This window comes from Cryptomeria japonica, chromosome 4 (assembly GCF_030272615.1).
Source record: "Cryptomeria japonica chromosome 4, Sugi_1.0, whole genome shotgun sequence".
Lineage (NCBI taxonomy): Eukaryota > Viridiplantae > Streptophyta > Pinopsida > Cupressales > Cupressaceae > Cryptomeria > Cryptomeria japonica.
The window spans coordinates 173,129,591-173,143,193 of NC_081408.1; the positions used below are offsets into that span (position 1 = coordinate 173,129,591).

Consider the following 13,603-nt stretch of genomic DNA (forward strand, 5'->3'; position numbering starts at 1 on the left):
TACTAAAATTAACTTTTGGCCCTAAGGTCACCAACAATCAATTATTTTGTTTCGTACATTTATTATATCATTTAAATTTAATCCGACATGGTTACACAACCTAAGCAAACGTTTTTTAAGCAACTACAAATAATATCTGCTAAATGCTTTTCAATCCAGTCGAATTGAAACGAGACAACGGATACTATCTTTCAGCACCGTTTTCGCTGTAATCTGATGATCGGGATCGTCTGTGAACTCAGTTTCATTTCTTCACTCTGGTAAATTTCAACACCACTATTTTTTGGTTGGAAGATTTTTCTAGGCAAAACATTCAACTGAGATGATAAGTTTTGACTAATAATCACAGAACAAACCAGAAGTTCGAAATGCCCACATTTTCGGCCATTACACTAGAAAAGGTGGTAGAGAGCAATGAAAAAACAAAGGCCAAACTGAAAAACGAATTGTTAACTGACAGATATGGTGCCCCTCCTCGTTTTGGATCCCCTAAAGTGATCAGTCATAAAAGAAGGGGGCTTCCTCCTGTGATTGTAGAGAAAGTCAAAGTCAACGATGCCCCCTGCCAGGATGGATTTCTGCCTGGTGACAGAGATCAAGAATGTGATACTCAAAGGGGGGTTACTGAAACTAAGATCACCAGTGATGACATAGGGATGAACAATGAAGAAATTAGTGAAACCCAACAAAAAAATAAGGAAATTGGGGCTAAGGCCATCTATGGACAGACTGAATGCTGTTGTTTGCCGGAAAATGAAATCTGTTTGAAGAGCAATAGTGATGAAGTAGGCGACATCGACTATACTCCAAGGACAAATCGAAGTGATTTCTTTGATGCAGAGGATGGTGATAATCTGTACCCAATTAATGCCAATACATTAAGCTTTTCATATTTCTGAAGTTAATTATTGAAAATGTTTTATGGATTCTGTCATTTTCTTCATTAATTATGGTTTTGTATATGAATTATCTTATGTAGGGTTCAATAAGTCCAACCAAAAATATTGTTTCAGAGAAAAATGGGCACTCACAAAATTTTATATCCACCGTGTTCTCTTTTTTAACATTTATATATTAAGATTTATTTATCTTTGCATTATTTATTGACTTCAAAGTGGTTGCAGTCAGCTGTATCATTTAAAAATTGAAATCAGATCACTAGTAGTGAAGTGCCTAATAGTTGTTAGTATTGTAAATTTTGTAAAACTTTTAAGAGCTAGCTTGCAGCAGGACTGTTTTCTTGCTGTTATGAGTTTGAATTGCGAATATTGAAAGGCATAACAGTTGGTACTATGGTCCTGGATCATCTCTGTTATATGTTTTGCTTCTTTCTTATTGCTTTTGGAATATTGTATGGAACAATTGCAGGATGTGTAATCTCTTACAGTGATAATTTGGTTAGCATTCTGACCCGGGTATAACTTTCTAGCTTTTCCCTACTTTAGTATGAAATTATTATTCAGCTTTAAAACTATAAGATGCTGTTCTTTCGCCATAAAACCATAAAATGCTTGTCTTGAAGTTTTAGAGCAGCTGACCTTTACAAAATTATTATTTTAATGGATCATAGATCCTACAATTTGTAGCATATTTCCTTATCATCCACTATAATGGAGATCTAGCATTAATATAAGCCATTCTAGTAACATTTTCAGTTTATATTCAAATTATTAGATTATCTAACTTATAGCAAAGTAAGGTTTTTTTTATGTAGGATTTTTATCTAGCCATCCACATTTCATTCTTCTCTTGAAAAAGGGCAACATAGCAGGCCTATACTTATATATAACAAAAAGGTCATTGTAAATTTAATCAAATCAATAGGGCATCCATCTAGAAATATTGCCATATCTGTCCTCTAAATGCTAATCACTTCGAAACAGCCTTTTGATGTTGTCTTGCTAAGCTGCTTTGTTTTGTTTCAGATCTCCCTACTGAAGATGATCTGGGGCAATCCTCAAGGAGCTACAACTCACGGACACATGCTGAACTCGATATCCTAAATTCAAAACTTTCTATGGAGATAGGACGGCGCGTAAGGGCAGAAGAAGCTTTATCACTTTGGCAGAACCTTTGGCAGGAAATGAAAGAGAGATTTTCATTGAGTGGGGTGTCATTACCATCAATAGAAATTGATGGAAATAGATTGGCTAGCTTTGTTAATGATGTCTGTGGTCAGTTCACCATTGCAAGGACAGTGGCAAATTCTGTTGGAAGGGCATCGATAAGAGCAGAAACAGAACATGAGATGAAGATCCAGATTGATAATAAAAATTCTGAGATTTCAAGGTTACGTCATGAACTCCAGTACTATGAGTTGGTCAATCGCGAAATGTCTCAACGGAATCAAGAAGCCATAGGTAAGATAAACATCCGTTATGCATTTTGCTTGTATTGTGCTTTTAGACAATTTCTATTCATGTCTTTCTGTATGTATGGTGAATGGAATAGAAGTGGTAAACTTTATTGATACATCAATTCCATGAATGCATTAATGTGAAATATCCTGACAGAATAAAGAATCCATAGGTTGGATCCACATCCTATAAGTCTTCGGCTTGTGTTGTGCTTTACGACTATTCGTTTTCATGTCTTTCTCTTTATGATAAGTCTATTCCATGAGCACATTGTGCGTATCAATCCATTGAGTTCTTTAGGATATATATTATTCTATCTGCCCTGCCTCAAATTCTCTAATTAGTGTGGCCGCATAGAAATTATGTGTGCTGTATAATGAATTGGTCGTCTCCATACAAGCAAAAGGCCATAGGTAAGATCAACATTATATATGCATTCTGCTTCCATTTCGTTGTTAGATAGTTGCTGCTCTTCATGTATGTGATGAATGGCATTGAAGCATTGAGCTTTTTTGAATACACCTGGTTTAATCGTTCTCGATGCATCATTTGTTTCTTTAAATCAAGTATAGAAGAGGAAAGTAGGAAACATGAAAGCATATTATTTTGTCTGCCATATATTCTCTCAGTAGTTTCAGTGCATACAATTGTAGTCTTTCTTCCCTTTTTCACCTCATCTATAGTTAAAGAAATGCAGGGATCCAACAGTTTTCCACCTAACTATTGTCAATGGGTTCATTCTCTGTTTCTTTTGCAAATTGTATCAACATAACATAATCAAATGAGTCATTTTATTCAGCTGGTTCAACTGATTCAATTTTTTTATGAATTTTTATACTTCTCTTGTAGAACTTGCAAGGAGACGCCGACGAAGACTGAAGAAAAAACAACAGTGGCTCTGGAGTTCGTTTGGCATATCAATTGCAATTGGTGCAACAGCTGTGTCATTACGGCATAAACTTAATATTTATACACTATAAGTTCAGATGAAAGATTGGATGCCTTCATAGTGCAGAAGATCTAACTTTTCATGAAATGACATTTGATGGTGTATATTTATAATTTTTATTTTCATTTGAATTAGCCCGTTGGATTATTTCCATTTCTGATACCTTGCCTACCAATGCTCCATGGCATGATGACAATAAAACAACGAAATTAAGTAATAACGATGAGTTCCCTTTTTCCTGGGTCTGGTTATCTAATTTGAGAATCTAGGGAATATCTCATACCAGTTTTTCTTGGGCATTGAAAATCGAATTTATTACAATCAGCATATCAATTGTTTGTAGATATTGATGAAAGCGAATGTGTTAGAAAACAAATTTTGATGGGAATGTGGATCTGGCAATTTTCTTTTATCAATAAATGATTCCCTTTTAATAATTGGTCTCAGACATTGAGGCATTCTTCACCTAGATTTAAGTGCGGCCTGCTACAATGGTGCATATCTTGCCCCAGATTCAGTTGCAGCATAATACTCTGATGGCAGGTTTAATTTTTAAGCAATTTATTGTGAATGACAGACCACTTCGGGCCTTAGGCATGCTATATATTCTGGAAATACCTTTTTTTTGTTTAGTTTGTTAATGGTATGCACATATTTACTGTTTCGTTTACAAAGAAATAAAGTACTAAGTTAAGTAGCGCTCATCATGCAAAAGATTGATCCCATTAAATATTGTTGTGTTCACATTAGTTAGTTTATCACCGAAGTATGTTGTATGTAAAAACAAAGAGTTCAGATTTCCATTTAGTCGAAGGCAGGATACCTGTGACGTAATATCTCTGTAAGTCTATATGGTTCATTATTTTCGTTTTATTGGTCTGTGGGTTTTCCCCCTTTCTCTTAATTTGAGCTCTTGCTCAAGATCATGCATCCAAGTCCATTGGCCAAAAATTTTCATTTGCAGGTGTTAATATAAGATCCTTTTGTATTCTTAAAACAAAACATGTGTATCTCTGGAAACGTCAATCTATACTAATGTAGTTAGGAGAATTCGTAGCTCACTATTGTTGACCATATGGATGCAAATATATTACTTCTATCTATGTTACAGGTGGGTATGGTTATTTAAATATTCTGATTAAAATTTTGTCATTAATGTGTGGTTTTTAGACAACTTATTCTTTACATGTTGCTTGCTGTTGGTTAAAAGGATAATGCACATGGCTAGTTTTTCAAAGTATAACATGTCAGTCTTTACAGCAATTGTTCACAAAATAGATCATACTCAAGTAATTAGAAACAGGTATGTCTAGAATTATAATAATAATAATACTCTCTTTTTTCTGCTATTAGTAATACTTTAATTAGTAATTATCATTTTATTAAGAGATTTAAAACATGAATTTTATAATTATTTGATATGTGATATGTAATAATTAATAGTAATAATAATTTGATTAAACAAAAATTGAGGCTTCAAAACTATGAAAGTAAGATTTTGAAATGAGAGGGCCGCCTTACCCCTCTAGAGACAAGACAAATTGTCCTTGTCTTATAGCATGAATTTCAGTCATGATGCTTGCCAGTTCTTTGACTCTGATTCTTGTGAGAGGATCCCATTCAAACAAAAATCTAGAGCCCGGGTAGAAATTTTTACCCTTAATAGGATAGAAGTAGAGAACAAAGAAGTCGTGTCAACATGGTGACGAGGAACTCCCAAGCACATAAACCTGCAGTTTCCACACAATTTTTGAGACAACGATCAAGTGAACGGAGCGGTGCATGAGTGATGGGGAAATAAAAATTCAAATTCGTTTTGTTTAAAGAATAGCAACAACCTCATTTCTGAAAATATGGTCACTGTCAAAGAGCTCCCTCAAAACATTCTAAGGGAAGGCACTATAAAGAGTAGTGTATTTAGGATCTGGCCCTAGAGATCAGTATCTCCCTTGTTCAAAAAAGCTTGGGGAAGAATAGATTGAATGTCTCCTTGGTTGCCCTAATTGGACAATTTAGTAGCGTTTGGCTAGCATACGAAAAACTTGAGGGATGGATAAAAGAAAGATGGGAAACTACTTGTGAGATTCTTAGCAAAACGATTCCTTGTTATGAAATGCCCTAGTGAAGAAATCAAAGAAATCACATTTCAAGTTGGGCATTGGATGATAGATGGTGCTAATATCTTTCCCAAATAAATTTTTGGATTTGGGAATCCCATTTGGCCTAAATTTTTCATTTGCAGGGCTTAATATAAAATCATTTTGTATTCTTAAAACTAAACATGTATCTCTGAAATGTTTGCAACATAATAGTCGAGACAGCGATTCTGGAAACGTCAATCTATACTAATGTAGTTAGGAGAATTCGTAGCTCACTATTGTTGACCATATGGATGCAAATATGTTATTTCTATCTATGTTATAGGTGGGTATGGTTATTTAGATATTCTGATTAAAATTTTGTCATTAATGTGTGGTTTTTAGACAGCTTAATCTGTACATGTTGCCTGCTGTTGGTTAAAAGGATAATGCACATGGCTTGTTTTTCAAAGTATAACATGTCAGTCTTTACAGCAATTGTTCACAAAATAGATCATACTCAAGTGATAAGAAACAGGTATGTCTAGAATTATAATAATAATAATACTCTCTTTTTTCTGCTATTAGTAATACCTTTAATTAATAATTATCATTTTATTAAGAGAATTAAAACATGAATTTTATAATTATTTGATATGTAATAATTTATAATTAATAGTAATAATAATTTGATTAAACAAAAATTGACACTTCAAAGATATGAAAGTAAGATTTTGAAATGAGAGGGCCGTCTTACCCCCTCTAGAGACAAGAAAAATTGTCCTTGGCTTATAGCATGAATTTCTGTCGTGATGCTTGCTGGTCCTTTGACTTTGATCCTTGGGAGAGGATCCCATTCAAACAAAAAGCTAGAGCCCGTAGAAATTTCTACCCTTAATAGGATAGAAGTAGAGAACAAAGAAGTTGTGTCAACATGGTGATGAGGAACTCCCAAGCACATAAACCTACAATTTCTAGACAATTTTTGAGACAACGATCAAGTAAACGGAGCGGTGCATGAGTGATGGGGAAATAAAAATTCAAAATCGTTTTGTTTAAAGAATGGCAACAACCACATTTCTGAAAATATGGTCAGTGTCAAAGAGTTCCCTCAAAACATTCTAATGGAAGGCACTATAAAGAGTAGTGTATTTATGATCTGGCCCTAGAGACCAATATCTCCCTTGTTCAAAAAAGCTTGGGGAAGAATAAATTGAATGTCTCCTTGGTTGCCCTAATTGGACAATTTAGTAGTGTTTAGCTAGCATAGGAAAAATTGGAGGGGTGGATAAAAGAAAGATGGGAAATTTCTTGTGAGATTCTTAGCAAAATGATTCTTGGTTATAAAATGCCCTAGTGAAGAAATCAAAGAGATCACATTTCAAGTTGACCATTGGATGATAGATGGTGCTAATATATTTCCCAAATATGGAACCCAATAAATTTTTGGATTTGGGATAGGTTGTACGACCTTTCCAAGGAAAATAGGGGCTTTTAAATTTTGGAATAAATTAGGAATATGTTTCACAAATTTCAAGCCCTAGAAGAATTAATTCAGAATTAAGAATGTATGCTTAAGTGTGTATTATAGAAGAATTGCCCAAGCCCCTTTGACAATCCCATTTTCTTGAATCAATATTTGGAGCCTGGATACAAGCTATCAAAATTGGGTTAAACCTTATCTTTTGCATATTTTGTAAATCAATTCCCATTATTAAATGATAAACACAAGAGGGGTCAAATTGTTGAAATCAATGCCATAATGGATAATCTAGAAGATATAGAATCTAGTGATGTAGATATATAGGGAAGTGACCACATTGATTTAGATAAGCCAAATATATTGATCTTGATGAACACTAGGACCATCTCCCAACATAAAACATGCAAGGTATAAGTATGGGTACAAAACAATGAAAGGTAGGAAGACTATAGAAGTAACTATAGAATAAATTTAGTCGATCTTGTAATCCACATTAAATTTTCTTAAGTAAAAACCAATGCATCGTGAAGTGGCCCCACATGAGTAATGTGGATCCTAACCTAACCTATAAGAGACATTTTTGCCACTTGTCAAGCCCCTAACTAAAGACAGTTACCTTTTATAACTACAAAGACTTGAGATCATTCTCCTTCAAGAAACCAAGCTCAAAATTATGGAAGAAGACAAACAAACAAAACATTGAAACAAATAGGACACCTTATTTTTCAATACAGAGAAAGCATTAAGAGGCCTTAGGTACATTCCAGTGTTAGAGCCCTACCAAGATTGGCATTCTTAATTAGAATACTAATTGGTGAATTTGTTAGGTAAAATGTGTAGACATAATATATATGGTCCAAATAACTCCACACAAAAGAGGGGTTTATGGAAAATAATTTCTTCTATTATTGAACTCATTAGAAATAAAATTTTCACAAGGTGAGGGGACTTCAATCTTTTGGTAAGTTCTACTAACAAGTAAGGTGGGATAAGAAGGATTTCTCAGCCTTAGACAAACATCATCTTCATTGGTCAACATAATTCATCATGGATCTCTTGTCAAAAAAAAGACTCTCCTTTGGACATATAGAAGATCTATTTCTAGCAGTATCTTTGGAAGATTAGATAAGTTTCTAATATCTCCAAAATGATTTGATTTCATCTTTTCAACAAAGTGTGAAATTGCATGGGATTTCTCCCAAGTTTTTGTTGTTACATCTTTAACTTGTAACTATCCTAGCTCTTAACTAACTTATATGATCATCAATATAGTGACATTTAGTTACTTAAGTCATTCTAGATGTTATATTTAGGTATTTAAGTCAACCTAAGTGGCTAAAAGTCATAAGGTATATATAGGAGCTAGTGGTTAGTTATTATCACCATATTTCAAATTTTATTATCTTGGAGTTATGTGGAGAATTAGCCCCTCTAAGCAACCTATTATTCTCACTTATTATCAAGTATTTGCAATAAATTCCGTTATGATTAACCAAAAAGTTAAATTACACTATATCTATCTCCATATCTCACTCACTCACTCACTCACTCACTAACACATTACCTATTTGTACCCTCCTATCTCTATCTCTATATCTCTCACACTCACATAAACACACACTCCCTATTTCTCCCTCCCTATCCTCTATCTCTCTCTTATACAGTCCTCTCCCTTTATTTCTCCTACTCTCTCTATATCCCTCTCTACCCCTCTATATATCACTTCCTACATCTTTATCTTTCTATCCATATATCTCCCCCTCTCTCATTGTTTTCGTAAAATCAACCCTTCTATATGGCTCTTTGAGTCTCAAAATTAACCCCTAATGGGGTATCTGCAATGAAATCCCTAATTGAACAAACATCAAAGAGAACCCTATTTTTTACATTGACCACTCCAGGCTTAGACTCTCTAGCGAAAACTGCACCACCAAATGTGCCCATCACTACTAGACCAAAATATAACATACGAAATGAGCCCTCAAGATCGACTCCTTAGTGATCAACTTTCTCCATACAAACATTCTTTAGAGCCTCATCACCATCATGATTCATTAGTTATCTTTTGCTCATGAGACTTCAAAAGGAAAAGGTCTTCCTCCATAAAAGTTCCAATAGTGAGCCACCTATTGCACTTACATAATTATAGCGAAATTGAAAACTGCCTCAATCTAGTCCCAATCCTAGGTAGGTGTGGAAGACCAATGCATGGATAAGAAAAGCCAATGGAATCCTCCACATCCCCTAAGTACTCATCTCGTACTGAATCCATATCCATTGTCAATAGTATCTCTATGGATTGTGTAGTACCTCTCCTCGTTGGAACTCATTAGACTCATACTTTATTATTATTTGCTTTCAGTGGATACATTACCATGATGTGGTTTTCAGACTTATATGACATTATTTCATGCTTTATCTGGATATGAGATGCATAATTTATTTGCAGTATTTCAGTACTTGTGACTTATGGCATTTTATGGATTATTGCTATGTACTGACACTTTACTTTATTTATTCAATGTGGGATTATATGTTGTGTGTTTGTGAGTGTATTGGATGCAAGGGGATTATTTTCCTTCACTCATTTTGGTGAGACAGGGAACGTCGCGATTCTCCTTCATCGGTGTGTATGCCGTGTCTTCTATATTGTATATATGCATGTGTGGTTCAGTGATGCAAGATTTTGCAAGTACAAGTACCCAGTAGGTACGGGGTATCATCTCCACCTGGCTTCATAGGTCTGAGCGTGCCTTATATTTTCCGATGGAAGTGGAGGAGATAGTAGTTGACCCCATTTTATTCAATTACACTCGTTTGAGTGTCATCATTTGGTCATCCTGTCAGTTTGTTCGACCTTCGTATTTTATCGTTTGATCTTTTTATGAGTCTTTTCTTTGATTTGCTTAGTTGTGTGGTTAGTGGTTTTAATTAATTAATTAAACTTATGGAATTATCTCATAATTGGTATTTTTCGAATTATCTATATATTATGCATTGAGATTATAAATTTAATTAATTAAAATAAATTATTAAATAAAGTTGCAAGCTGCAAGATATTAGAAATGTGTTTTATTTAAATTTTACTGAAAAATAAATTAGATTAATTTCATTTATTGTTTCCTAAATTTTAAATAAATAAATAAATGAATAAAAGAATTAATTAGAGTTAAAGTTTTGCTTTAATTTCTTTATTTAGGAAATTAATTAATTTGCATGATAAAAGAAAAGAAAAGAAAAGAAAAGAAAAGAAAAAAATAATGATTCTTAATTATGGCATGTTAACTTATCTTTTGTTAGAAAATTAAAAAAAAATAAAAATTCCTTTTATTACTAAAATTAAATATTAGAGTTTTTGGGAAGAAAAAGATTTGCAATCTAGAATTTTAATTTAAAAAGGGAATAGGTCTTCACTTTAGAGGTTACACAGGAAACATGTTAGAGATTTAGGTGAAGAAATTTATTGGAAACTTGTTGAAAAGAAATTAAGGCTCTTCTACAAAATTCTTCCAGGAAAGCTATACAGGTTGGATAGCTTCTTTTGATTGGTTGTTTTTAAGAAAATAATTCCATTTCTTCCATTTTCTCTAATAGATGTGTGTATAAAATTATTGTCAAATCCAAAACACTCTTCTGGTGAATTCAAGTTTTGTTTTAAAATTCATACCTAATGTGTATTTCTAGTTTATGGGAAGAATGTAATTCTGGGAAAATTAGGAAAATTATTATAGAAAATCTGTCAAGGTTTTATGATGCATGGAAAATTGCAAGATTTGTGAGAAAGGGTATTTCCCTGAGAAATTATCTTCTCTCGTTTGATTTTGTTTTAAGATTTGGCTATGGCAGTTTTTTTTAATAATGGAATCTCTGTGAAATGGTTTATTACTTTAAGAAAATAAATTTAATTATACATTAAATTTATTTGGGTTAATTAAATCTTGGAAAAATAATTTACTTACATCTTAAATCAAAAAAATAAAAATATTGTGAAGGGTTAAATTCTGTAAAAATGAAATTATTGGAAAAGTATTGTTTTTATTGAAATTATTGTTAAAAATTTTTTAAAAGATGATTAGGTAGGGAGCTACCTACGGTAGCATTTGCTACCGATGGTAGTACGCAGGTAGTACGCAGTATTACCGACGGTAGCAGTGCTATCGGTGGTAGCACCTACTACCATGCACGATTGCAGGGGGTTATTTAATTTGCCTTTCTGAGTTCGTGCGGTACAGTCCGAAAATAGTGTTTTCGATATCCATGTAGGGTTTTATAATTTTTATTTATTTTTATTGACTTTTCTTTTAAATATATGAAATATATATATATGTATATATAAGTTAATTTTATTTTGATATTATAATGTTTGGTATTATTTTTATAATACTATGGAAATTAAATTTTGAATTGATAAACATATATTCTGTAATATAATTAAAAGTAAATTATATATTGGTATACATATAAATATATTATATGAATATAATTTAATTTATAGTTACAATTATATTTTATGAATATAATTAAATTATAGTTTGGGTGTTTTCAGATAAGCTTGTAAAGTTTAGATTTAGATTTATGCTTGAGAACATTAGGAGATCAATTCATATGTGTTTGATTTAAATCTTTTTGAACAAATGACAACATTGATTTATGGTATTAATATAGTTGTATTTTCTTATTATCTGGAAAATCTTTTATTGCAAGTTGTTTATGCAATTGGTTGTTTAAGAAAAGATTGTCTGTATTAGGATCTTGTGTAAATGATGTTTGCAGTCAAGCTTAATTTCATTGCAATTCTGGTTGAGTTGTCATTGTGTCCTATGTTATTATATCTCCTTGGTCAGGTGTTGTGTATAACCTTATTGATGTGAGCCATTTTGTGTTTTGTCCAAATGGTCAATCTTGGGTTAGTGATTGTGTATCATTCACCTGTGCTTGTTAGGATTAGTTATGGTTGTTTGTTTCACCATAGAGACCTCAGAGAGAGACCTTCCTATTAGTGTCCTATGAGAGAGAGTGGCTTTCGAGTGGGGGCCATCCCGGAAGTGGATGACAGGATAGCTCGTCGAAAGTCAGTTAAAAAGTGATAACCTAATAATTGATTAGGGGGTGGGTAGACTAAATATTAATTAAGATAATGTACCTTGTGCATAGGTGAGTGCTAGTATAGGGCTCATAATGTAGCGAGAAGGCCTGGAAAGGAAAACTTACCACCTTGTCTTCATGAAAGCATTGGTAGGGTCCGCATGAGACTTAGTTGGAACTGGAGGCTTGGGAGAGGTTACCAGGAGAAACCGAGGATGGGGGTTGGGACCTATGGAGGCTGTACCATGGTATCCACCGTAAGACATGGGATGACACTCTCTCCTTAGAGTCACTAGTGTTTTGTGAGTTGTGTTACATGGATGTTTGCAGAGTCTTGTAGTCCTTTCGTACTTGTCTTACTTTGCTTGCTTGAGGTGTTTCTACTATCTCCTAGCACAGTGGGGTGGTTCCATTTTGGGATCACATGGTCGTCGGGTGGTAGTGTCACTTCCCATCGGATGTTCTGGATTGTATCTTTAGGCGAGGAAAGGCTTCGCTGGTGTTCCTTGGTTCGTGGTTCATGTACCAGCTCATGTTCATGATCATTGTTCAGTTGAGACCTTGTGGTCATTGTATCAGATTTTTATGTAACCTTGATATTGTAATTTGTAATCTGTGGTATTATTGGAGACCATGTATTTATGGATATTGTAATATTGGATCATTGGAATGTATGTTATTTCAGTTGCTTTAATCCTTTTGTATTTATGAGCTATGGGAAAATAATTGCTTTGGAGTACTTTGATTTTTCTTTATGGAATTTAGATGTATGTGTAGATATTGTCTTAAGCATTTAATTTTCCTAATTAGATGAATAACTGGATTAACCATGGTGTTCATATAATCTACGAAGTAATCTACATTGGCAACCCTTAGGAATTCATATGTTAGGTTTTTGTTGTGTTGTTAAACGTGCTATTGTTATAGTTAATGCACTTAATATTTAAAAAAAAATTATTACACCCTTTTAGTTGCCTAGTTGTATTGTTTTCCTCTAGGGTTTCTGGTGGGGCATTACATTTGGTATCAGAGCTTAAGTTTCAACACTGGGTACTCTGGGTTTGTAGTGAGCCTACTTAGTTTGATCTTTTGCTTAGGTCTTGATGATGATTTTATCTTGTTTTATCCTTTCCATAGATCTGAACCATTTTCTCTTTTATGGTGTTAGGTCATGGCTAGGAAAGCTAGAGAAGGTGGTCATGCAAGGTGTCGCAAGGGAGGCAGAGGTGGGGGACGAGGTCATGGTTCTAACCATCACAGTCCTTCACCACCACCCACTCATGTGAGTGTTGAGGCAGACCAGTCAGTTCATCAGGAGCTGGAACAGTCTGTCCATCAAGAGTCACAACATGTAGGAGAGGAGGTTCCCGAAAGGGATGAGCTGAGATAGATGTTTTAGGAGGTTTTGGCTAGGTTAGGCCCCAGGCCTGAGGTTGATCAGCCTAATCCTGTTCGGGTCGAGGAGTCGCATCAGCAGATTCCAGAGGAGAGAGAGAGGGAGAGATCACCTAAGAGGATTCCAATTGACCAAGATCCACCTTCCTTTGGTCACATTAAGGACTTGTTGAGGTCCAACCCTCCTTTCTTCGATGGTATGGGTACCGGTCTCAAGGCAGAGACTTGGCTTATTGGTCTAGATCGGTGTTTCTCT

At 34.1% G+C, this 13,603-nt stretch overlaps 1 protein-coding gene across 1 annotated transcript; it reads left to right on the forward strand.

Moving 5' to 3' along the window:
- The first annotated feature begins 368 nt into the window (after nt 1–368).
- LOC131058118 (uncharacterized) lies at nt 369–3,337 on the forward strand. Its single transcript, XM_057992117.1, has 3 exons — nt 369–846; nt 1,926–2,360; nt 3,207–3,337. Exons 1-3 carry the CDS (start codon nt 369–371, stop codon nt 3,335–3,337), a joined length of 1,044 nt encoding a protein of 347 aa, XP_057848100.1.
- The last annotated feature ends 10,266 nt before the right edge of the window (nt 3,338–13,603 follow it).